This window comes from Chlorocebus sabaeus, chromosome 25 (genome assembly GCF_047675955.1).
Source record: "Chlorocebus sabaeus isolate Y175 chromosome 25, mChlSab1.0.hap1, whole genome shotgun sequence".
Taxonomy (NCBI): domain Eukaryota; kingdom Metazoa; phylum Chordata; class Mammalia; order Primates; family Cercopithecidae; genus Chlorocebus; species Chlorocebus sabaeus.
The window spans coordinates 13,236,390-13,262,300 of NC_132928.1; the positions used below are offsets into that span (position 1 = coordinate 13,236,390).

Below are 25,911 nucleotides of genomic sequence, written 5' to 3' on the forward strand. Positions count from 1 at the left end.
CAGAAAAGGTAACAAATGGAAAGGAGAGAAAGAAAGGAAAACATTGGCTGCATACTGCAGGGTGGGGAAGGCAAAATACTCAGAGATGCCAGAGAAAGACCCTCCCGTTGCGCAGAAGTTCAGGCTGCCACTTGTCAGTCATGAAGGGATCTTTTCCAGTAGTCCCATTAGCTCTCAAGCATCCCCCTTTTGGGAGGAAAAAGTTCCCCAAGTCCCACAATCATATGCATGCCTAATTACATCACCCACAGCCATCAGCAAAGAAGGCAAAGTAGATTAAGCGAACGAGAATAGCAGTTAATATCTCGTAGTGCCAAACCCATTATTAGCTGAGAGGGACTTTACTGGGAGGGGCCTGAAACCCCCTAAATCTCAGGAAGAACTCTAACCTTCCTAAGTTGGGCCTTGAATCCATGTTCTGTCAAGTGTCCTTGTCTTTTATTAAGAGTGGTCTTTAACACCCTCTCTCTTAAGAGAGACTCTAACACCCCTAAATTAGGCCTCTAACCCATTCCCATCCTTTACCTGAGCAAATGTACCCCACTTACCCAGAGTCAGCCAATCAGTGCTGAAGTTTATTTCCTTTGGGTCAGGGGAGCCTCCTCAGTGTTGTCCCTTCCATGGTTCACCAGAAAGATGTTACTAGAAAGAGGTCCAGATCCAGACCCTAAGAGATACATTAAAACAAAGCAAGTTTTCGTTTTGAACTTGTCAAAAATTCTATCCTGTAAAGGATATTAAATGTTGCTTTAAGCTGAACCTTGAGCAAATTAGGTGGTTTGTGTGATCATACATCTATGTTGTGGCTTCTAGTTTACAACTTCAAGGAACAAGTATTAATAGTTCGGTGTGTGATGTTGATTTGAGTCGAGCATTTGCACAGTTTGGATAATCTTAAATTGTGACGGACACTGGCTGTGGAGACTCTTTCTGTTACTAAATCCTTTTGTTTTGAAGCTATTGCCGTTTGTATTTCTCTTGCCCTTTATATTTTTTGTCTGTTTCTTTAAGCTTTTATTGGAAATGTGAGTAAGTAAAGAATTCCTTGTGTTACTTGCCAAGCAATGCACATTTCATAGTTTTAAATCTGTAATCAGCAATAAAAATCCTAAAATATGTATCTAAGAACATCTTTAAAAAATTCTTTCTCACTCAAGGAGGAATTCAAGGTGAGTCCACAGAGTAAGGTGAAAGCAAACTTATTAAGAAAGTAAAGGAATAAATAATGGCTACCATAAGTAGAAAGCTGAAACTGGATCCTTTCCTTACTCCTTATACGAAAATTAATTCAAGATGGATTAGAGACTTAAATGTTAGACCTAAAACCATAAAAACCCTAGAAGAAAACCTAGGTAATACCATTCAGGACATAGGCATGGGCAAGGACTTCATGTTTAAAACACCAAAAGCAACGGCAACAAAAGCCAAAATTGACAAATGGGATCTTATTAAACTAAAGAGCTTCTGCACAGCAAAAGAAACTACCATCAGAGTGAACAGGCAACCTACAGAATGGGAGAAAAATTTTGCAATCTACTCAGGGACAAAGGGCAATATCCAGAACCTACAAAGAACTCAAACAAATTTACAAGAAAAAAACAAACAACCCCATCAAAAAGTGGGCAAAGGATATGAACAGACACTTCTCAAAAGAAGACATTCATACAGCCAACAGGCACATGAAAAAATTCTCATCATCACTCACCATCAGAGAAATGCAAATCAAAACCACAATGAGATACCATCTCACACCAGTTAGAATGCAATCATTACAAAATCAGGAAACAACAGGTGCTGGAGAGGATGTGGAGAAATAGGAACACTTTTACACTGTTGCTGGGACTGTAACCTAGTTCAACCATTGTGGAAAACAGTGTGGCGATTCCTCAAGAATCTAGAACTAGAAATACCATTTGACCCAGCCATCCCATTACTGGGTATATACCCAAAGGATTATAAATCATGCTGCTATAAAGACACATGCACATGTATGTTTATTGAAGCACTATTCAGAATAGCAAACACCTGGAATCAACCCAAATGTCCATCAGTGACAGACTGGATTAAGAAAATGTGGCACATATACACTATGGAATACTATGCAGCCATAAAAAAGGATGAGTTCATGTCCTTTGTAGGGACATGGATGCAGCTGGAAACCATCATTCTCAGTAAACTATCACAAGAACAGAAAACCAAACACTGCATGTTCTCACTCATAGGTGGGAATTGAACAATGAGATCACTTGGACACAGGAAGGGGAACATCACACACTGGGGCCTATTGTGGTGGGGGGAGGGGAGAGGGATAGCATTAGGATATATACCTAATGTAAATGGTGAGTTAATAGGTGCAGCACACCAACATGGCACATGTATACATATGTAACAAACCTGCATGTTGTGCACATGTACCCTAGAACTTAAAGTATATATATATATATATAAAAAAACATGGAGAGCAGTACCCCCAATGTCTAAAAATCTTAACAACAATGATAATATAAGTAGAAAACATATGGTAACTTTTTGGCACAAAATCCTTACTGTAATGAGCATTAAAAAATAAACTGCTTTGGCTCTTCATTCTAGACACATCATATTTTAAAACTTAGATTTTTATTATTTGATTTTCATTTTGTTTCAAAATAAAATATTCTTAGTGTCACACTAAAGTAAATAGAGATCAGATAATTAACCTGACCCCAGGATGCATAATTTTAATTTTAATTTCAATTTGAATTCTTAATAGAAATGATGAAAAGCTGTTACCTAAGTTTTGATATTTTTTATTGTACCTACCACATTGAGAATTTTTTTTACATATATGAATCTATTAATGGTATTGTCAAAATACTCAGTCTTTTTTTTTTTTTTTTTTTTTTTTTTTTTTTTTTTTTTTTTTTTTTTTTTAAGATATAGTCTTGCTCTGTTGCCCAGGCTGGAGTGCAGTAGCACTCCACTCCAGTAATCCTTCTGTCATAGCCTCCTGAGTAGCTGGCACTACAGGTGCATACCACCATGCCTGGCCAATTATTATTATTATTATTTTTTGTAGAGAGGGTTCTTCCTATGTGGTCCAGTTTCAAGCAATCCTCCTATCTCGGCCAGCCAAAGCACAGGCATGAGCCACCATGCCCAGCTAGTCTTTTAAGTTTTATTGTATTGAAAATAATGAGGATTATCATTTTGATATCATATTAGAATTTTTTCTAAAAATTCAACAAGAAATTATCTTTAGTTCTTTATAATATATGAGTGGCTATATCTATTTATAAGCATCTATGCCAATTATTACTTTACTTCTAGTTGTAATTTAAAATTTTTTTTTAGTTTTCAAGGACACAGCTAGTCTTAATAACTTGATTTGTTTCTATTTCCATTTATTGAGTTTAGCATTTATAATAACTCAAAAAAAATTATTTCACTTGAAGTTCTGGGATACTTGTGCAGAACTTACAAGTTTGTTACATAGGTATATGTGTGCCATGGTGGTTTGCTGCACCTATCAACCTGTCATCTAGGTTTTAAGCCCCACATGCATTAACTATTTGTACTGATGCTCTCCCTCCCCTCCCCACGCCTGACAGGCCCTGGTGTGTATTTTTCCCCTCCCTTCGTCCGTGTGTTCTCACTGTTCAGCTCCCATTTATGAGTGAGAACATGTGGTGTTTGGTTTTCTGTTTCTGTGTTAGTTTGCCAAGGATGATGGCTTCCAGCTTCATCAAAGTTTCTGCAAAGGACATGATCTCACTCCTTTTTATGGCTGCATAGTATTCCATGGTGTATATATACCATGTTCTCTTTATCCAGTCTATCATTGATGAGAATTTGGGTTGATTCCATGTCTTTGCTATTGTAAATAGTGCTGCAGTAAACCTACATGTGTGTGTATCTTTCTAGTGAATAATTTATATTCCTTTGGGTATATGCCCAGTAATGGGATTGCTAGGTCAAATAGTATTTCTGCTTCTGGGTCTTTGAGGAATCACCACATTGTCTTCCATAATGGTTGAACTAATTTACATTCCCACCAACAGTGTAAAAGTGTTTCTATTCCTCCACAGCCTCACTAGCGTCTGTTGTTTCTTCACTTTTTAAAAATCGCCACTCTGACTGAAATGAGATAGTATCTCCTGGTTTTGATTTGCATTTCCCTAATGATCAGTGATGTTAAGCTTTTTTAAAAAATGTTTGTTGGCTGCATTAATGTCTTCTTTTGAGAAGTGTCTGTTCACATCCTTCGCCCACTTTTTGATGGGGTGGTTTGTTTTTTTCTTGCACATTTGTTTAAGTTCCTTGTAGATTCTGGATATTAGACCTTTGTCAGGTGGATAGGTTGTGAAAATTTTCTCCCATTCTGTAGGTTGCCTGCTCACCCTGATGATAGTTTCTTCTGTTTTACAGAAGCTCTTTAGTTTAATTAGATCCCATTTGACAATTTTTGCTTTTGTTGCAATTGCTTTTGGCATTTTTGACATGAAATCTTTGCCCATGCCTATGTCCTGAATGGTATAGCCTAGGTTTTCTTCTAGGGTTTTTGTGGTTTTGGATTTTACAATTAAGTCTTTAATCCATCTTGAGTTAATTCTTGTGTAAGGTGTAAGGAAAGGGTCCAGTTTCAGTTTTCTGCATAAGGCTAGCCAGTTTTCCCAGCACCATTTATTAAATAGGGAATATTTTCCCCATTGCTTGTTTTTGTCCGGCTTGTCAAAGATCAGATGGTTGTAGAAGTGTGGTATTATTTCTGAGGTCTCCGACCTGTTCCATTGTTCTATATGTCTGTTTTGGAAGATTACCATGCTGTTTTGGTTACTGTAGCCTTGTGGTATAGTTTGAAGACAGGTAGCATGATGCCTCCAGTTATGTTCTTTTTGCTTAGGATTGTTTTGGCTATAGGGACTCTTTTTTATTTCCATACAAAATTTAAATTAGTTTTTTTTCTAATTCTGTGAAGAAAGTCAATGGTAGTTTGATGGGAATAGCACTGAATCTACAAATGACTTTGGCAGTATGGCCATTTTCATGTTATTGATTCTTCCTATCCATGACGATGGAATTTTTTCCATTTGTTTATGTCCTGTCTTATTTCCTTGAGCAAGGGTTTGTAGTTCTCCTTGAACACTTCCTTCAAGTCCCTTGTTAGCTGGATTCCTAGGTATTTTACTCTCTGTAGCAATTGTGAATGGGAGTTCATTCATGATTTGGCTCTCCGCTTGTCTATTTTTGGTGTATAGAAATGCTTGTGATCTTTGCACATTGATTTTGTATCCTGAGACTTTGCTGAAGTTGTTTATCAGCTTAAGGAATTTTGGGGCTGAAACAATGGTGTTTTCTAAATATAGAATCATGTCACCTGCAAACAGAGGCAATTTGACTTCCTCTCTTCGTGTTTGAATACACTTTGTTGCTTTCTCTTGCCTGATTGCCCCGGCCAGAACTTCCAATACTATGTTGAATAGTAATGATGAAAGAGGGGATCCTTGTCTTGTGCCAGTTTTCAAAGGGAATGCTTCCAGCTTTTGCCCATTCAGTATGATATTGTCTGTGGGTTTGTCATAAATAGCTCTTATTATTTTGAGATATGTTCCATCAATACCTAGATTATTGAGAGTTTTTAACAAGAGGGAGTGTTGAATTTCATTGAAGCCCTTTTCTACATCTATTGAGATAATCACGTAATTTTTGTCATTGGTTCTGTTTATGTGATAGATTACGTTTATTGATTTGTGTATGTTGAACCACCCTTGCATCCCAGGGATGAAGTCAACTTTGTCATGGTGGATAAGCTTTTTGATGTGCTGCTGGATTCAGTTTGTCAGTATTTTATTGAGGATTTTCTCATCAATGTTCATCAGCGATATTGACCTGAAGTTTTCTTTTCTTGTCATGTTTCTGCCAGGTTTTTGGTATCAGGAGGATGCTGGCCTCATAAAATGAATTAGGGAGGAATTCCTCCTTTCAATTGTTTGGAATAGTTTTGAAAGGAATGGTACCAGCTCCTCTTTGTACCTCTGGTAGAATTCAGCTGTGAATCTGTCTAGTCCAGTGCCTTTTTTGGTTGGTAGGCTATTAATTATTGCCTCAATTTCAGAACTCGTTATTGGTCTATTCAGGGATTTGACTTTTTCTCGATTTAGTCTTGGGAGGGCTTATGTGTGCAGGAATTTATCCATTTCTTCTAGATTTTCTAGTTTATTTGCGTAGAGGTATTTATACTATTCTCTGATGGTAGTTTGTATTTCTGTGGGGTCAGTGGTGTTATCCCCTTAATCGTTTTTTATTGTGTCTATTTGATTCCTCTCTCTTTTCTTCTTTATTAGTCTAGCTAGCAGTCTATCAAATTAAAAAAAAAAAAAAAACAGCTCCTGGATTCATTGATTATTTGAAGGGTTTTTTGTGTCTCTCTCTCCTTCAGTTCCGCTCTAACCTTAGTTGTTTCCTGTCTTTTCCTAGATTTTTTTTATTTGTTTGCTCTTGCTTCTCTAGTTCTTTTAATTGTGATGCTAGAGTGTCAGTTTGAGATCTTTCTAGCTTTCTGATGTGGGCATTTAGTGCTATAAATTTCCCTCTTAACACTGCTTTAGCTGTGTTCCAGAGATTCTAGTATGTTGTTTCTTTGTTCTCATTAGTTTCAAAGAATTTCTTAATGTCTGCTTTAATTTCATTATTTACCCAGGAGTCGTTCAGGAGCAGGTTGTTCAATTTCCGTGTGGTTGTGTGGTTTTGAGTGAGTTTTTTAATCTTAATTCTAGTTTGATTTTATTGTGGTCTGAGAAACTGTTATGATTTCAGTTCTTTTGCATTTGCTGAGGAGTGTTTACTAATAACTTTTTAAAATATCAGTGATTTTTCCAGGTAATAGACATTTATGGCTTTGAAATTTCAAAGTATGTTTAAAAAATTTTAAAGAATTCATTAACAGCCTCCTCCCACATTCTGCATATACATTTATCATTATCATGTGTGTTCTTATACTTTTATTATTAGATTGAAAAATATACAATTGCCATTCTTATAGATTAAAAATGATCAAACATTAGCTATTTCAAATAGTTCAATATGTAAGTATCTCAAAATAATATAATATATGCTATTATCTTTATGATGTTAGTATTTAAGTGCTCATATATGTATACACACATATATAAAAATATATAGTATATCTTAACTTGCCTTTTTCATAAAAATTTTTTTTGAGAATTACCCATTTTGATATTTTGTTCATTCTCTTTAGTTTCTCTATTAGTATTCCACTTTATAAAAAAAAAAGTATGGATTATGTACTTGTTTCCAAGTGGAGAGTTAGCTTTTCTCTTTATATAACTTATAGAAGTTTGGAATTAATATTTCATATGTCTCCTTGTGTGCATTAGTGAGAATTTCCATAGAAAAAGCACTATGAAAGGTATCATAGGCTTCTTACGTATTCTTATCTTCCACTTTGATATACTACCAAACTGTTATCTAAAGTGGTTGAACCAATTTGCTTTCCCATGGCAACAGGTAAAAGACCCATTTGCCTGTGTTATCAACATGTTTTGTTTTCCAACATTTTTACCAAAATTATGAGTATAAAATACTCCCTTATTTTTGTTTTAATTTCAATTTCTTTAGTAACTGTTAAAATATTGAAACGTGTTTATTTGGCATTTGAGTTTTCACCTCTGTGAATTGCTTGTTCTGGTATATCTTTTGTTAAATTTTCCATTGCATTATCTTTTCCTTGTCCGTAAAAGTTATGCTTATAATCTGCATTTTTTATGTTTTAATTATATTGATTGTGAAACTATTTCCTTCAGTGGTTTGATTTTTAAATTTTTTTGTATTTTTGGTCTGTCACACAAGAGTTTTAAATTTTAACACTGGCAAATATATCAGTTACTTTTTATGGTTCAGATAGTTTTATATCTTAAGAAATTCTTTTTTATGTTGATATAATATATATAGCCTTCTATTTTTCCTGAAATTAATTTTTGTATAATGTGTTAGATGGAGATTTAATTTTAACTTATCTTTATTGGCACATTCTTGTCCCACTGATTTTTATTGAACACACATTATTTCCTCGCTGATTTTTAAAGCCACCTCTATTGTATCTCAAGCTCCAATTTGATGGTAGTGTGTTTAACATCTTGTCTCAGAAGTCAATTTGATTAACTTCTTGCCAAAAGCTATAGCATTTGATTAACTTTTGATATCTTGTGGTGGATTCCTTCTTACTAGCCTTCTTCAGCTGTTCTCAAGTCTTAATCCTCCAAATGAATTTTAGGATCAGTTTATATAAAAATCTTTATTGGGATGTTTTATTGGAATTGAATTAAATTTATACAACAGCTTAGGGAGAATTTATATTGTTATGCTGATTTATTTTCATCCATGATCATAGTATATCATTCTATTTATTTAGATATTCTTTTATGTCTTTTAATAAATTTCTATAAACAAAATACTCATAACTTATAATAAAAAGGATAAATATAAAATGTATTTCTAGGTATCTCAAGGTTTGGTGCTATTGTAAATAGTATCTTTTATCAAATTGCATTTTATATTTATTGCTGATATAAAGAAATATTATAAATTGTTATATATCATTCTTATTTCCAACACCATTTTGGAACACATTAATTCGAATATTTGAGTATAGATTTATTTGAATTTTTGAGGTAGAAAATCATGTAATTTGCAAATAATATATTTATGTCATTCTAATTCTTATGGATTTTACTTCTTTTCTTTGTCTGTTTGTGAGGTCTAGACATTCCGTTACCAATGTTGAAAAAAAGCAGTGAGAGCAAGCATCTTCAACTTGTCATTACTTTAGTGGAAATGGCTTTACATTTTTTCCTTTACATAAGATGTTTGCCATATCATGTTAAAAAGTTTCCCACTTATTCCTAATTGTTTAGGGTTTTCTATTTGCGTATGCTGTATTTTTCAAGATGTGGCAGATTTAATTTGTTGAGATATAATTTTCATGCCTATGGTACCAAGTGAGATTGGTCCTGTGGTTTTCCTTTCTCTTATTGTCCTTGAGAACATGTTTTGGCTCTCCCATTTATGACCTGTTTTAACTTGGGAAATTTCTTAATATCTGTATGTTTCAGTTGCCTCATCTTTAAAATTAGGGTCAAAAGAATATCTTTCCATAGTGTTTTTATGAGGATTAAATAAAATAATATACATAAAGCACTCAGAACAGGGTCTGCTACTCAGTATGCAATAGTTACGAGCTGTCATTGTCATCATTAATATCAAGATATTTTAAAACACTTTTCCCCTAAAATACATAAGGGTGAAGAGGACTTAGATGTATATCCTAACATCTGTCTCTGGCTGCTATTTCTGGGCATTTCTTTGTTTCAATATTTCTGGTAGCTCTTACCTGTGACTGTGAATTGTAGACATTTGATGCCCACAGACTATTCAGTTCTTTCAACTTCTACCTTGTTCCTAAGGAAATCTGAATCAATTCATCCGGGTCTTTCCTAAGGAAATTTGTCAAGGTTATCCAATCCAATGCCACGATTGTATTTCTTCTTGTAAGATTGTGTTTTTGTTTTTTGTCAAAGAAATTTTTGCCCAAGTCAGGGTCACAAAGTCTCCCATAATTTTTTCTAGCTATTTAGTTCTATCATCCATATTGGGTTAAACTTTTATATAAGGTACATAATATGGATTGAGGTACTTAAAAAAATAAGGTATCTAATATTTCAGGACCATTCTTGGAAAGAAGAACATTCTTTTTCCATTTAATTTTCTTTGCTACTTTGTTAAAATACAGCAGACCGTATATGATTTTATCATCAGCTTTTTCATTGCTACTATGGTAGGTATGCAATTGATTTTCATATATTGATATTGTACCTTGCAACTTTGCTGAACTCATTTATAATTCTGAATAGATTTTAGCAGATTTCTTAGAGTTTTCTATGTACAAGAGATAGTTTTACTTCTACTTTTTCAATATGGAAATATTTATTTCTTTAGCTTGCCTATTTGCCCTGTCTGGTAACTACAGAAAAATATTGACTAGAAGTGGCAAAAGTGGACATTGTTATCTTGTTCATGATCTGAGGGAAAAAGCATTTTTTCACCATTAAATATGATGTTAGCTGTTGGTTTTTCACAGATACCCTTTATTAGACAAGGAAGTAGCCTTCTTTTTTAGTTAGTTGCTTTTTAAAAATTTTATCATGAAGTGTTAAAGTTTGACAATGTATCTATTGAGATGATCATGTGGTTCTTGTCCTTTATTTTTCCAAGTTTGTGTATTACTTAATTAAATTTTTACATTGAACCAGCCTTGCATCCTTGTGATAATTCCACTTCCACATGATGTATAATCCTTTTTGTTAGTACTGTATTTGGTTCACTAGAATTTTGTTGAAGACTTTTGCATCTGTATTCATAAGGCATATTGGCCTATAGTTGTCTTTTGATGTCTTTGATGTTTCTGGTATTAGGGTAATACTGGTTTCATAGAATAATTTGGAGAGTGTTTCTTCCTCTTATATTTTTTGGAAGGGCTTATGAAGTAATGGTGCTACTTCTTCTTTAAATGTTTGGTAGAATTTGCCAATGAAGGCATCTGGTCCTAGGCTTTTCTTTGTGGAAATTTTTTTAAAAAATTACTAATTTGATCTCTTTATGTGGTATAGATCTATTCAGATTGCTAATTTCTTTTTAAGTCAGTTTATATAGTTTCTTGGAATTTGTCTATTTTATCTAGGCTGTCTAATTTTTGTCATACAGTTGTTCATAGGATCCCTTATGATCCTTTTTTGTGTCTGCAAAGTCAGTTCTAATTTCCCTTTTTTTATTCAAGATTTTAATCATTTGAGTCTTCTCTTTTCTTGGCTACTCTAGTTGAATGTCTGTCAAATTTGTTGATAATTTCTAACTATCAACTTTTGTTGGTTTTCTTGTTGTTTTCTATTCTCTATTTTATTTGCCTCCTCCAAGTTTATAATTTCCTTTCTTCTGCTAGCTTTAGGATGAGTTTGCTTTTCTTTTTCTACTTTCTTAAGGTAGAAGGTTAGGTTATTGATTTAATAAATTTCTCTTTAAATATAAGTGTTTACAACTCTAAATATCGCTTTAAACACTACTTAAATCCCATAAAGTGTGATACGTTGCATGTTCACTTCCATTAATCTGAAAGGATTTTTAAATCTTTTTGTAATTTCTTCTCTTATCATTAGTTATTAGGAATGGGTTAGTTTTCACACATTTGTTAATTTTACAAATTTCCTTCTGTTAGTGAGTTCTCATTTTTTCTATTGTGATCCAAGAAAATACTTTGCATAATCTCAGTAATTTTAAATTTATTGAGACTTGTTTCATGGCTTAATAAATAATCTATCCTGGAGAATGTACCGCATGCACTTGAGAAGAGTTTTTATTCTGTTTTTGTTGGGTGGAGTGTTCTGTGGATGTCTATTAAGTCCAATTGGTTTATAAAGTCATTCAGGTCTTCCATTTCTGTTTATATTCTGTGTAGTTGCTCTCCCATGACTGAAAGTAGGATATTGAAGTCTCCACTATTGTTGTTAATTGTGAATTTTTCTCCTTAAATCTTTAAATTTGTCATTTTTGCTGTTGTTAGACACATACATGATTATAATTGTTCTACTTTCCTGATGGATTGATATTTTAAAATATCCTTGTCTCTACTAACAATTTTGTCTAAAGTCTATTTTGTCTGATGTTAGCATAGGAGCTCAAGCTCTTTTTTGGTTATTGTTTGCGTGGTGTATCTTTCTTTTCATTCTGTAACATTCAATCTATTTGTTTCCTCAAATGTAGAGTTTGTCTCTCGCAGACCTCCTATAGGGGGTCATGTTTGTTTGTTTTTCCATTTGGTAAATATCTACTTTTTGATTGAAGTGCTTAAGCCATATACATTTAGCACAGTGACTGATAAGGTAGTTACAATGTCACTTTGCTGTTGGTTTTTTAAAATATGATTTATGTCTTCTAAGTTTCTCTATTCTTCTATCACTGTCTTCTTTGAGTTAAAAAGTTACTTTCTAGTGTATAATTTAATACCCTTGTCATTTATTCTACTATGTTTGTTGCCCAGGATGTTATCATTAGCATCTTAATTCATAAAAATCTAATTCAAATTAATACCAACTTAATTTTAAGTGTACACAAAATTTTACATCTATATAATTTTTTTCCCTCTGCTTTCTTTTGTGCTGTTATTGTCTATGGAGATTTTTATATTGGATGCTCATCAATACAGATATATAATTATTGCTTTATAAATTATAGTTATCTTTTAAAACAAATGTGAGAGAGAAAAAGAATTACAGTAAAAATTCATTTATATTCTTTTTAAATATTTACCTATTTTATTACCTTTATAGGTACTCTTTATTTCTTCATTCAGATTACATTACGTTCTAATATCCTATCATATCAGCCAGAAGGACTTCTTTTGGTATTTCTTGTAGAGCAAGTCTGATAGTGATAAAACCTCACAATATTTCTTTATCTGGGAATGTCAATTTATCCTGCATTTTTGAAGGAGAGTTTTGCTGGAAAAAAATAGTTTTTGGTGCATGGTTTTTTTAGGACTTTAAATATGTCATTCTACTACCTTCTGGATGCCATGGTTTCTTCACAAGAAATCTGTGGTTAATATTATTGAACATCCCATGTAGGAGATGGTCTTTTCTCACTTGCTGCTTTCAAGATTTTCTCTTTGTCTTTGTCTTTCAACAGTTTGATTTTTAATGTGCTTAGGGTGTGGATCTCTTTGAATTTATCCCACTTGCAGATCATTGAGCTTCTTGGATGTGTAGATTAATAGTTTTCTTCAAATTTTGGAAGTTTTTAGTAATTATTTCTCTAAATATTCTTTCTGTCCTTTTACCTCCTTTCTGAAACTCCCATTATGCCTATGTTGGTACTCTTGATGGTGTCCCACAGCTTTCTGGGGCTCTGTTAATTTCTCAACATTCTTTCTCTTTCTATTGTTCACACTGAATAATCTCAATTGACCTGTATTCAAGCTTACTAATTCTTCCTTCTGATCATTTAGATCTGCTTAATTATTTTGGATTATTTGTTGTTTCTTCCAACTGTTGTTGCTGCCTGGGTCAACTGCAATGTTAAGCAGTTGCCACTGATTATTTTTAACAAATAATTGTTTTAAACAAATAGAGTAAATGCTGTTTCCAGTGGATGAACTCTGAGTCAATTCAAGCCTTACTAGTGGGGCTTTCCATGGTACTTCCAGGCAGATCGAATAATGACAATCTGAGGATAGAGCTTTGAAACAACTCTACTCCCGTTCTGATCCTCTAGGGGTAACTACGTTGCTGGTTTTTACCCTGATTGCAAACTGTTCATTTTCAAGGCTCCCAGTGAGTGGCAGAGAGGAGTATGGGAATAGGAAAGCTAAGATGCCATAGAACATGTTGTTCTTATCAATATTCAGCCATTGAAAAAATGAAAACTCTCCACGTTGTTGCAAGTCTTTGGTTTATTTCCAGAATTCTCAATAAGTTGATGTGATATTCTTTGCCAGTGTTCCCATTGCTTTTATGGCAGACAGAATCTGCCATTGTTTTCACTTTGCCATTGCTGATGTCCTTTTATTTACTTCCTCAATGTCTTTTTTTAAATAGTTTTTTAAAATAGTTTTTACCTACATACATTGCCATAACTTATTAGATTTATAACTAATGTTTCACATTTTCAGTGCTAATAAAAATAGTATTTAAAAGTTTGAATTTCCACTGGTTAATCACTAGTATATAGAAATTAAATTATTATGTATTTAACTTCTATCAAACAAAATTAACCAATTCACTTGTTATTTCTAATAGCTTTTATGTACATTCATGGAAATTTTCTGAGTAGACAATTATGCTATCTGCAAATACAGAATTTATTTCTTTCCTTCTGATTGTTGTGACATTTGTTTACTTAGCCTTATTGTCTGTTTTTACCCTGATTAAATGTTGGATTACTTAGTCAGTTTTCCCATTTTACTAATTTTGTTGTGCCACCCAGTTGTAATGCATAACAACTTCTCTCCAGTCATCACCTGTCTATTTTCTGACTAGACAACTATGAGGTCTTTCTTGTATGAGTCATGTCTATTTCCTTGATCAATTTATATAATTTAGACATATCTTTGCTACATGAATATTTTTCAAAGAAGAATTTTTATGGAATGTTTATTCCAATGAATATCTGTTGTTAAAAAATTGGCAAGTAGCAAAGGAATAAGTAAAATTTATTTCTATGACTGTCCTTGAAATATTTGATAGCATTCTCACCTCAAATCGTAATTCTCTTATTTGGGATGGATGATTCACATTAACTCCAGGTCTTTAGAAAACTTGCTGTAACTCTTATTTAAGAAGAATTCCTTCAAATATGAATTCTTTAGCAATGGATATGATTGCAAACTCCAAAATTTAAAACTAAAATGGTTTTTAAAGGTTATAAAACCCAGCCCCTTTATTTTATAGATAATAAAATAGATTTCATTATTCTTCTACAGCAGAGCTTCCCTTTAGCTATTATTAAAATATAGGGAGTGAATTCTAATTTATCAGAATTGAAAGGTACACCTCCACTTCTAATACCCTGATCTGACTGCCAACATTTTTCACACATATGACTGTAATATCCGCCTAACTGGCCTCTTGGTTTCTGCTCTTGTCTTCCTATATTCTAGTCTCAGAACTTTTGAATAATCCTGAGATCACATCACTCCTCTTCTTGAAACCCTCCAATGGCTTCCCATTTTACTCAGACTAGAAATCAAATTTCTTACAATAGACTATAAGACTTTGTATGTATAACAATTTATACCTCCATCCTCCCTCTTCCCCAGCCAGCTACTTGTCTGACCTAACCTTCTAATAACCTCCCCTCTTTTATTCTGCTCCAGGATGCTAGCTCCTTGCACCTCCTCTAACAGGCCAAGCATACTGATTTAGAGGTCTATGTGCTTAATAATGCCTGCCTGGAACATTTTGCCCCTAGATATATGTATAACTTAGTCCCATTCCCCTGTCAATGCCACATTCTCAATGAGGCCTCTCTTGAACATAATATCCCCACTAAAATCCAGCCATGCTCTCCAACCTGCTCTAATCCTTCTGTTTTTCATAAAATATATAGCATTCCAATATACTATATGAATTACTCATTCATTATGTTTATCTACGTGAATGCAAGCTCCATAAAAGCAAGGGTATTTTGTTGTTGTTGTTAACTGATTGTACCTTTGGCACTCGTGAAAGTGCCTGGCACATAATAGGCTTCCAATAAATATTTGTGAATGAATCAATACATAAAAGAATGAAGCTATCCTGACATTTAAAGCCATGATTCAGGCTTTAGCAACATCACAGTGTTCATCAGTTTTGCTCTCGTTCAGTTATAGTAAGTCTTTCAAAATTATGAATGGCTAGCCCCTGTTTGTTATGATCTGGGTTCTTTGAGATAATACATTTCCCTAAAGGTTCTATATAAAACATTTTAGACAATATTTTATCCTGAGAAAGCAAATTGGATAGCAGGAAATACAGGTAATTTTTTTTTCTCCTTGATAGCTCATTATGTTGACAAAAATAGAAAATGAAGACTGTCAGTTTTCTAGGACTGCCATGCAAAAGTACCGCAATCTGGGTGACTTCTCCCAGAAAGAGAATGCCTATGACTCTAGTGGGACACAGAAAGTTCCCCACAGGGAGTATTTCAAAGCTGAGACATTAAGGGCTGTATGAGGCAGAAAAATTGGAAGCAGAGGCAAAATTGCAACCTTAGGACTAAGAGAGCTTGAAGGTTGTGGGGCATTAAAAATTCATGCTGTAGATTAGCAGTGTGGGGTGTAAAGGATACTAGGAGAGGAAGAACTGAGAATGGTTAGGGATAGGTGAAGGTAAAGAACAAACAGAACACAGGCCCAGCTTCCTTTATTCTTGGCAGACAATACTATCTCTTACCTCACAAAGAAAATTTACGCTATAAAGAGTGACTTTCCTATTTGTCTTTCCTACTCCTCGAACAAAAGCATAGGCACATAATGGCTTTGCTGTATTTGCATTTATTCTTCTCATCTTTCTTCTAAGAATGACATGTCCATCTTTCTACCATTCCCTACTTTGTTTAACTTCAGATCCTGTATCTAGGTCAATTGATCATAAATCATGTTGCCTGGATGGCCAATTAACTGAAAGAATATTTTACCATGTTTTCTTATTTCTTGTAACTAATTATAATTTTTAGAACAATCTGTTTTGGAAATCTTGTAGATTTTGTTTTGTGTTTGTAACACCACTTGGAAGAACAATTCTTTGCGCTTGTGCCAGTTGCCTGTTTTATGACAGATAAAGTAGAGAAACTCTCCCTATGGGAAAGTTAGAGCAGGAAGCTGCCTAGAGCACATCTTCTTGTGGGCCTCAGCTCATGGGGTGTGTGGAAGACTGAGACTAATGGATAGAAAGGGAGAGCCTATACGTGTATTTTTCTTAAAATATATCAATACAGAATATACTAATGAAGAAATATTTATATATATATAATATTTTGGTTATTTTCTCAAATATATTATTTAATATAAATATAACATGTAAATATATGAATATCCCCAATATATGCATACACACACTCACACACAGACACATACTCTTTTTAGGCTTCTGAGTCTCACACTTTGCTTGTGAGTTTCTTTCTGATTCTGAGATCACTATCTCAGACTATTTTGTGTGCTAATTCTCCTCTCCATGTTTTATTCATCAGCCATATCCTCACTCTGTCCCAGTTTCCTCCAAGCAACCACCAAGAAGCAGCAGAAAACATAAATCAAACATTCTTTAAAACTATCAAGACTGAGCAAAAACTGAATAGTTAAAATAAAAAACACATTGGGAAAATGATCATTTGATGAATTAAAATTCCTCCAACTATTGAAATAAACAATTATTGAAATAAATTTTGTTATTAAAAATATAACAAAAAACTGAGAGTTGATAGTTTTTATACTTTATTCTGTCCCTACTCTCTTGGGCTTATTTGTCTTAGTAAGTTCTGAATAAATATTTGCCAAACAAATAAAATAATACCATGTGGATTAAGGTTGATAGCTACATTTGCCTTGAAACGTCACCTAATTCAAAGTAGATTGGTCTTTGAACATGGTTTTCTTAGAAGAATTTTCCTGAGGCAATAAAATTCTGAGAGTGAACTATGATACTATTGATACATGTGAATGACACAGAATCCACAAGTAGGAAGTCTTCGATGAGTCCTCGTTTGGAGATTTTCTAGAACAGACATTAATTTAACTTTAGAGAGGACCCAAACAGATAGCCTGGAACTTGGAGCTAGAATAGGTGAGATGTGAGAGTTAGAAATCTTCCTTTTGGCATTGCAAATACTCTGGAAATCGCAATCGGAAGCAGATGACAATCAAATTTAGGGCTGATGAGATAATATATTTATGGATTTATAAACTAGAGAGAAATCTGACTTGGGAAGGGACTTCTGGTGAAAACCATGAGTTTGATCAATAAATAAGTTGACCAAAGTATTCACTTTGACTTAAGTCCTACAATGTTCATGGAGATAACTATGATTATTTTTGTTATTCATGTGGAATTAGCAAACTAGAGATAGATCTGTAAATGTTTCTAAGGGCAGTGACATAAATATCTTTCTAACCTTAATATCGTCAAAGGAATATCACTTAAATACTTGTCAGGTATTGCTTGGTAAACAGAGACTTCTTATATTATGTACGTGTATGTATTTACAGGTTTAGAGCAGTTTGTCGGAAGAATGCAAGATTTTCGATTATACCAAGTGGCACTTACAAACAGGTAAGCAGCTGTTGCATTGTAAACTTCAAGAACCATAAGGATAAATGCTGAATTCACTTAAATAAGAATACCATGTAGATTATACCATTTTTTATCTTTATAGCATTTGGCAAACTTCACCTAATTAATGTTTACAGTGTTTGCTTTGGCTTAGTCTATGGTTGTTATTCACTAGTGCTACTCTTGGGGAACTCCTTGTAATATGAAATTGATCACATTTTTTCCTAAGGATTTTCTGTAAGAAAACTTGATATTTGAACATTTTATAAAATTTGTGATACATTGTTTAAATTTTCTATATGAAGTAGTTTATATTAATAATAATTGAGAAACTTCTATATCTGCCTTTTTAAAATTGGTTTGTTGACTTTATACCTACTAGAGAATGTAGAACAATAAACATGATTAATTATTTTGATATATGGGAAATTCTCAAGAGACTGGTCTATTAGACTTGGAGACAAGAAGAATGAGCATTTGAAGTATTGTGATATATTTTTCTATTTTCAGTGGACAAATAATTATATAGACTCAGGCTAGCTTTAATGTTATTTCCTTATCTTGAGAGTAGATAGGAAATCTTTCTTAGGGCCTCTTAAAGGCACACAGAATTTTAAAAAATTTAAGTGAAATTCTGCTTAGGATGCCTTTGAACTTTCTTCTTCAGCTTATGATATCATGGTATAATAGTATATTGTTGTATGGATGAGTTGATCTTATTTATTTCTATTAAAAATCAAAAAGAAGAATGTTCATTCATATTTCTTCAAGGCAGATATAAATTAGTGTGGTGGGTTTCCAAATGAGAAGACTAGCCCTTGTAAATTTAGAAGCATTGCTTTTGCTGTGGCTCTTAGTCCATGACAGATCATTAACAATATAAACATTCTTTCTTACCAGTCTATATAATCAAGGTATGCCTCAATAAAGGGTGGCATAGCCCTGGAACACAGTGTTAGGTGTATTTACTGCCAACAGCCTTACTATATTTTAGATCACCTTTGTCTAAAATGCTGAAGGCCAAGGTTGTAGTAATTCTTTGGGAATAAAGTTTTTCCTTGGGAGTGAAAGATTTTATACTGGATTCTATACTGGTGGCTTTTGGTCCCATTCAAAACTTGATATCAGTTGAAAAGTATTGATGAGATTTAAAGAAGGTATGACTTCATGTGATTTAATGAATGGAAAAGCCGCCTGACTCCTTCATTGCTCCACTGAGGTCTGAGAGGAAAAGCCTGGTTTCTCTGGTAAGACTGTGGTTACTAATTTTGGCCTACCTGAAATGTCTGGGAAGGTGCTATGTGGAAGAATGCCTATAAATAGAATGACTAATTCTGGTCTAGAGCAAGTATATTGCCCTTAATGGAAAAATTAAATATATCTACCTGGAATTGGCATTCTTCTTTGACTGTTGGCAGCCGCCATATGATCTGAAGCCATTGAAGCATTACAGGATGTCAGGATCTGTACTGATGAGTCACAGGAAACCACTGACAAATGGCCTTGGCCTCAGTCCTTCACTTAAAACAGAGGCAGATAAAACGATACTTGCTTTCGTACCTCTTTCCCATGGATGAACTGAAAACATTATCTATAACTCTCATTATTTTCCATATATTATTGTTCACTCTCAGTAGTTAGTTTAGCAACCTAAGTAAATGTGACCTTTCTATGTTATCACAAATAGATACAGTAAAATATTGTGGTATTTATTTAAGTATCTTAATAATCAGACAAGGGCATATGCATGCTTATTGATATAAATAAAAAGTTAATATTAAAATGTGCTGGTTTTGATATACATTTATGATAATGAATTTGTTTATTTGGCCAAAGATAAGCTGTATTTTATGTTTCATGCATAGAATTATTAAAGCTAAATGGATACTCATGAAAGCACTAAACGAGTGACATTCATTTGTAACACCTCTTAAAAGTTCTATTACTGTTAAGCTCTTTGTCCTTACAGTGTCCCTCTTGACTCCCACAGAGAGATTCTGGAAGTTTTTTCTGGAGATCTTCTCAGATTGCATGCCCAATCACATTGCCGTTGCCCTGGCAGCCACCCGCGGGTCCACCCTTTGGCACAGCGGTACTGCATTCCTAACGATGCAGGAGACACAGCTGATAGAGTGTCACGGTTGAATCCTGAAGCCCATCCTCTCTCTTTTGTCAATGATAATGATGTTGGGACTTCATGGGTTTCAAATGTGTTTACAAACGTTACACAACTTAATCAAGGAGTGACTATTTCAGTTGACTTGGAAAATGGACAGTATCAGGTAATTAGAAACAATAAGGTGTACATTAATTTCCTGTGGTTTTTACAACAAATGCCCACAAACTTCATGTCTTAAAACAACAGAAATGTATTCCCTAACAGTTCTGGACACCAGAAATATGAAATCAACATGTTGGCAGGACTACACTCCCTTCAAAGTTTCCAGAGGGGGATCTCTCCTTGCCATTTGCAGCTCTAGGTGGCCCTTGGTGTTACTTGACTTGTGGCACCACAACTTCAATCTCTGCCTCCATTTTCACATGGTGTCCTTCCTTGTTTCTCTGTGAGCATCAATTATCCCTTCTATTTATCTTGTATAAGGCCCACCCTATTAAACACAGGATGATCTAATATTGACATCCTTAATTATACTGCAAAGACCCTATTTACAAATAAAGTCATGTTTACTGGTTTGGACAGTAGTACTTGGACATATCTATTTGGGAACACAAGTCAACCCACTAAAAGGTGAAAACTGAACTAGGCAATTGAACATTACCTCAATAAAGTAGTGTATTACAATGTATACAGTAAAAATATCTAAAAGACAACATATAGGGCCTTATGTTTGAGATTTGTATCAAAATGATATTTATGAAATGTTGAAACTAAGTTCTTTTTATTAAGTAGCAAAAAGTAATACAAACTAAGGTGCTTTTTCTAAATTACTTAAGAAGACTATATATATGACATTTATTTCATAGATGTAATGTTCTTTGTTTATGTCTTTATTTGCATGTTGATTTATAAAATCCTTGAGCAAATGAACAGATATACAATTATAGAATGTGCTGCTTTTACCATAGGGCTATGAAGTTTCTGGATGTCTAATACATATTTCATAATTATAATAATGACAAAGTGGCCGGGCGCGGTGGCTCAAGCCTGTAATCCCAGCACTTTGGGAGGCCGAGACGGGTGGATCACGAGGTCAGGAGATCGAGACCATCCTGGCGAACACGGTGAAACCCCGTCTCTACTAAAAACACAAAAAATTAGCCGGGCGAGGTGGCGGGCGCCTGTAGTCCCAGCTACTCGGGAGGCTGAGGCAGGAGAATGGCGTAAACCCGGGAGGCGGAGCTTGCAGTGAGCTGAGATCCGGCCACTGCACTCCAGCCTGGGAGACAGAGCGAGACTCCATCTCAAAAAAAAAAAAAAAAAAAAAAAAAAAAAATGACAAAGTGAGCCAATATATATGAATCTAACATTTCCATGGTTTCATACATACTGATGAGTTACACTTAAAACTTTAATTACATTAATTAACTTTCCATTTTCAGGTGTTTTATATTATCATTCAGTTCTTTAGTCCACAACCAACGGAAATAAGGATTCAAAGGAAGAAGGAAAACAGCTTAGATTGGGAGGACTGGCAATATTTTGCCAGAAATTGTGGTGCTTTTGGAATGAAAAACAATGGAGATTTGGAGAAACCTGATTCTGTCAACTGTCTTCAGCTTTCCAAGTATGAATATTTTTAAACACTTAATTTAAGAGACTGATTGGTTAGTCATAATGTACAAGTAAGCTAGCTCTCTAGACTGGTAGAGACTTCCCTTCACCACCAGCTTCCTTGAGGCAGATTCTCCTAAGTCTTATCCCTAAATTGGGTTTGAAACTATCTTTAAAGTTCTTGTAAAATACATTAGAGTGACTCTTATTTCAATCTCATTGGATTATTTCAATCTCACAGTTTCACAATCTGATTTTCAGATTGTTTAGCAAGTTATCTATGTTAATGGAATTTTCATTATGTTTTCAAGGAATTGTTTTAGTGTGGCTTTCAATTATAATCCTGTATTGTTTGCATGTGAAATGTATGGAATATACTTTTACTAGAAAGAATAATTTAAGCTTTTATTGATGCTGTGTATTAATTTCTCAACATTTTGATTTCTGTTTTGCCAAAAATGTGAATAGATTTTCATGACATCGAATTTCTTTCATTAACAGTTTTACTCCATATTCCCGTGGCAATGTCACATTTAGCATCCTGACACCTGGACCAAATTATCGTCCTGGATACAATGACTTCTATAATACCCCATCTCTTCAAGAGTTCGTAAAAGCCACTCAAATAAGGTTTCATTTTCATGGACAGTACTATACAACTGAGACTGCTGTCAACTTCAGACACAGATATTATGCAGTGGACGAAATCACCATTAGTGGGAGGTATTATAATGAATTTTGTTTTCAACAAAGTTTTTGTCATACTCGTTGTCTTAACAGCACATTAAGATTTCAGAGCAAGCCAGATTTCAAGCTTTACATTTTGAAATGATTTCATACTCTAAGATTTTAGGAGAAGATCTGTGTGTGAGTCTTTTCTCTATATAACATTGTTGAGTGTGTGTGTGTGTGTGTGTGTATGAATTGATTTTCAAAAGCTGTTGCTTTTAGAAGCTATGACGCTCTGAATCTGACTTAGAAATGATTTATCCAATATTTTACTTGATTTGTTCTGGAATATAATTTTCAAATATTCTCGAAAGCAAAGAGTTGGAGCTGGATTTGGAGTTTTAACTATACTACCAGAGAGTTTTTAAGTACAGATCTTGGTCTACCTGAGTTCATAGTGCACAGTTCCATGGGGAATACTTGTTTTTCTTTAGTGGAAAGAGCTGATGTGCCCTAAGTAGTTTATAAATGTCTGATCATAATTGAGAACATGACTCATGATATTTAAAAAGAAATGATAGCTGCAAACCTAGGCAGCATACTGTCTAATATAGAAATGTACATATAGACTATATTTAGAATGGGTTGTTCTAGAGGAACGATAGGCCTTGTGAATAAAATATGTCTTCAAAAGCAGACCAAAATACCAGTATAGAAGCATTGTTTGTTTGCTAAGTCATAGCATAATGAACAAAGCAATACTATTAAATATTCATCATCTAACTTTGAAAAAAAGAATAAAAAATTTGAAGTACGTTAACTGCATTCTGCAGTTTGTCAACTTTATATTCTTTTTTTTTTTTTTTTTTTTTTTTTTTTGACAGGGTTTTGCTCTGTCAGCCAGGCTGGCATGCAATGTCATAATCATGGCTCACTGCAACCTCAACTTCTGGGCCTCAAGTGATCCTCTCATCTTAGCCTTCCAAGTAACTGGGACTACAGGCATGTGCCACAATGCCCAGCTGATTTTTTTTTTTTTCACTTTTTGTAGAGACATGGCTTTGCCATGTTGCTCAGGCTGGTCTCAAACTCCCAACCTCAAGTGATCTACCCGCCTCAGTCTCCCAACGTGCTAAGACTACAGGTGTGAGCCACCATGCCCAGCCTGAACTTTATATTCTTAACTGTATTTTAAATAGTTTAGTAAATGCCTTCCCTAGGTACATGGTTGGTATAGATACAAAAAATTCCATTCCCCTTTAAAGGTTGGCTTGAACATTATCTTTACAATACAGTGGTTTGGATATTGGTGACAGTTCTTCTGATATTTCCAGATAAATTAAAAACTTGTACAGATATACACACGATTAAGGAGAAACTGATTTTGTATCAATTAAATATACAAAAATCTTCCCTGTTGAATTCACACAATGTGTATAGGCCTAGGACCTTAAATACATTCACAGTTGAGTTAGTGTTCCTTAGGAGTGTGTGATGCTCATGTTTGCAGATGTCAGTGCCATGGTCATGCCGATAACTGCGACACAACAAGCCAGCCATATAGATGTCTCTGCTCCCAGGAGAGCTTCACTGAAGGACTTCATGTGAGTTCTATTTTATGCATGGAAATCTTTAAAAAAAATAGTAGAGATGGCGACTATAAATTCTATGAACTTAATTTTGGCCTAACAAATGAAAATAAATTTAAAAACTGATATGAACTTAAAACATCAATTATTGCAGAGTTTTTGTAAAGAAAAATAACAGCCATCAATTAAGTTGAAATTGTATTTTTTAAAAATAATTTCAACCAGAGAAATGACAACTGAAACCAAACGCTAAGGTTTCTTCTTTATCTTTTGTTTTTCTTTCTTTGTTTCATCAGCATTATCATATTTTTAAAACAATTTTTATAGTATATGGATAACATGGCACTAAACAAAACATAGTTTGATTCTTACTAAAGGGTATTTATACAAATGTATCAATAAACAAGAAAAGCATCTTTAGATGCAGAACAATTTTTATGTATTTATGTGAATCAAGGTTCATTTATTGCTAATATCAGGCATTTTAATTAAATGAAAATCGGTAGTAAAATGATTTATGAGTTATGTTACTGTAGTTTTCTGTGATGGTCAGGGGAATTCCATAGTTGACGTGGAATTTTAGCTTCATCTTTAGGGGAAAGAGGTAAGTGGAAATAAAATCAAGAAACGTTTGTTGGTAGGAATATCTAGCAACGACATCAGAAATAGCTGATATGAAAGAGGGTTCAGCAGCAGTAGCAATTATACCAATAATGACAGTAGATAATATAGACTCTTCAGTAAATATTGTTTATGACAACTGACTGCTAGTTTGCAAGAAAATAAGGTTAGAGTTCTACCTGATGGTATGTACAAAAATGTATGTGGCTTAAACTATTAGTGAAAAATAACTATAAATATATTAAAAGAAAGATTAGAAGAATACTTACATATCTTAAGTTGAGGGCTTTTATTAGATAAGCAAATGAAATACAAACAGAAACAAACATCTGAAGCTATGAAGGAAATTAATGACACATTCTGTTATATAAACATTTAAAATTCTACACAGTGCAAGGGTTAACATAAATGTAATGTAGTAACAAATGATGGCTTGATAGGAAATATTTATATCATATTAACAGGTAAAGAGTTAAGATTCCTAATACACAAGCATTTACAAAATACTAAGAAAAATATAACAGTCTGATAAAAATGAGCAAATAGATGAACAAGCAATTTACAAATGAACAAATTATACTTTTAATAAACATATAAAAGGTTACCCAACCTCAGTTTTAATCAAATTCAACAATTGTTTTTAATATTTCAAATTAGCAGAAAATACAAAGATTGGTAACACTTAGTACTTGTGAGAATATAACCTTTAATACATCACTGATATGATTGCCAATTGATGCAATAGTTTTGGGGACAATTTGTCCACCTCTGCTAAAATTAAATTTTCAAATATAGTGAACTACATTATATAATTGTTGTCATTCTAAAAAGCAGTTTTTCAATGACAAGTGTATGGAACGGTGTATTAGTCTGTTTGCATTGCTGTACAGGAAGACCTGAGACTGGGTAAATAGTAAAGAAAAGATATTATTTGGCTCGTGGTACTCCTGGCTATACAAGCATGGTGCCAGCATCTGCTTGGTTTCTGGTGAGGCCTCAGAAAGCTTACAATCATGGCAGAAGGCAAAGCCAGAAGCCAGGCTCTTTTAAACAGCCTTGTCTAAACAGTCATGAACTAACAGAGTGAGATCTCACTGCTGAAGGGAGGGCACTTCATGAAGGATTCACCTCCATGACCCAAACACCTCCCACCAGGCTCACCTCCAACACTGGGGATCACATTTCAACATGAAATTTGGAGGGGAGAAACATGCAAACTATATCAAATGCTTATATTTCTATCATTTTTGTTACATAAATATAGGCTTAAATGCTAGTGCATTTTAGCTTTTCAGATGGTAGCACTGTCTCATACACTCATGTATGACTTGTAAACATCTCTGCCTCTTGGACCTTGCCCTACACTTGTGTTTTAGTTAGTTACTTCACTTCTCTGTGCAGTTATTTTAGGATATTATAGAGCATCTTGCTTTTTAAAAAACCA

General features: G+C 33.9%; 1 protein-coding gene across 2 annotated transcripts in view; it reads left to right on the forward strand.

Annotated features, from left to right (window-relative positions):
- USH2A (usherin) overlaps positions 1-25,911 on the forward strand; it is a 785,943-nt gene that overhangs the window by 79,733 nt on the left and 680,299 nt on the right. For both annotated transcript variants that reach the window (XM_037985560.2, XM_007988447.3), the window contains 5 exons: positions 17,792-17,855; positions 19,846-20,137; positions 21,417-21,601; positions 22,090-22,311; positions 23,768-23,861. In XM_037985560.2, the coding sequence (XP_037841488.2) occupies positions 17,792-17,855; positions 19,846-20,137; positions 21,417-21,601; positions 22,090-22,311; positions 23,768-23,861 (857 nt within the window). The remainder of the gene's footprint in view (positions 1-17,791; positions 17,856-19,845; positions 20,138-21,416; positions 21,602-22,089; positions 22,312-23,767; positions 23,862-25,911) is intronic.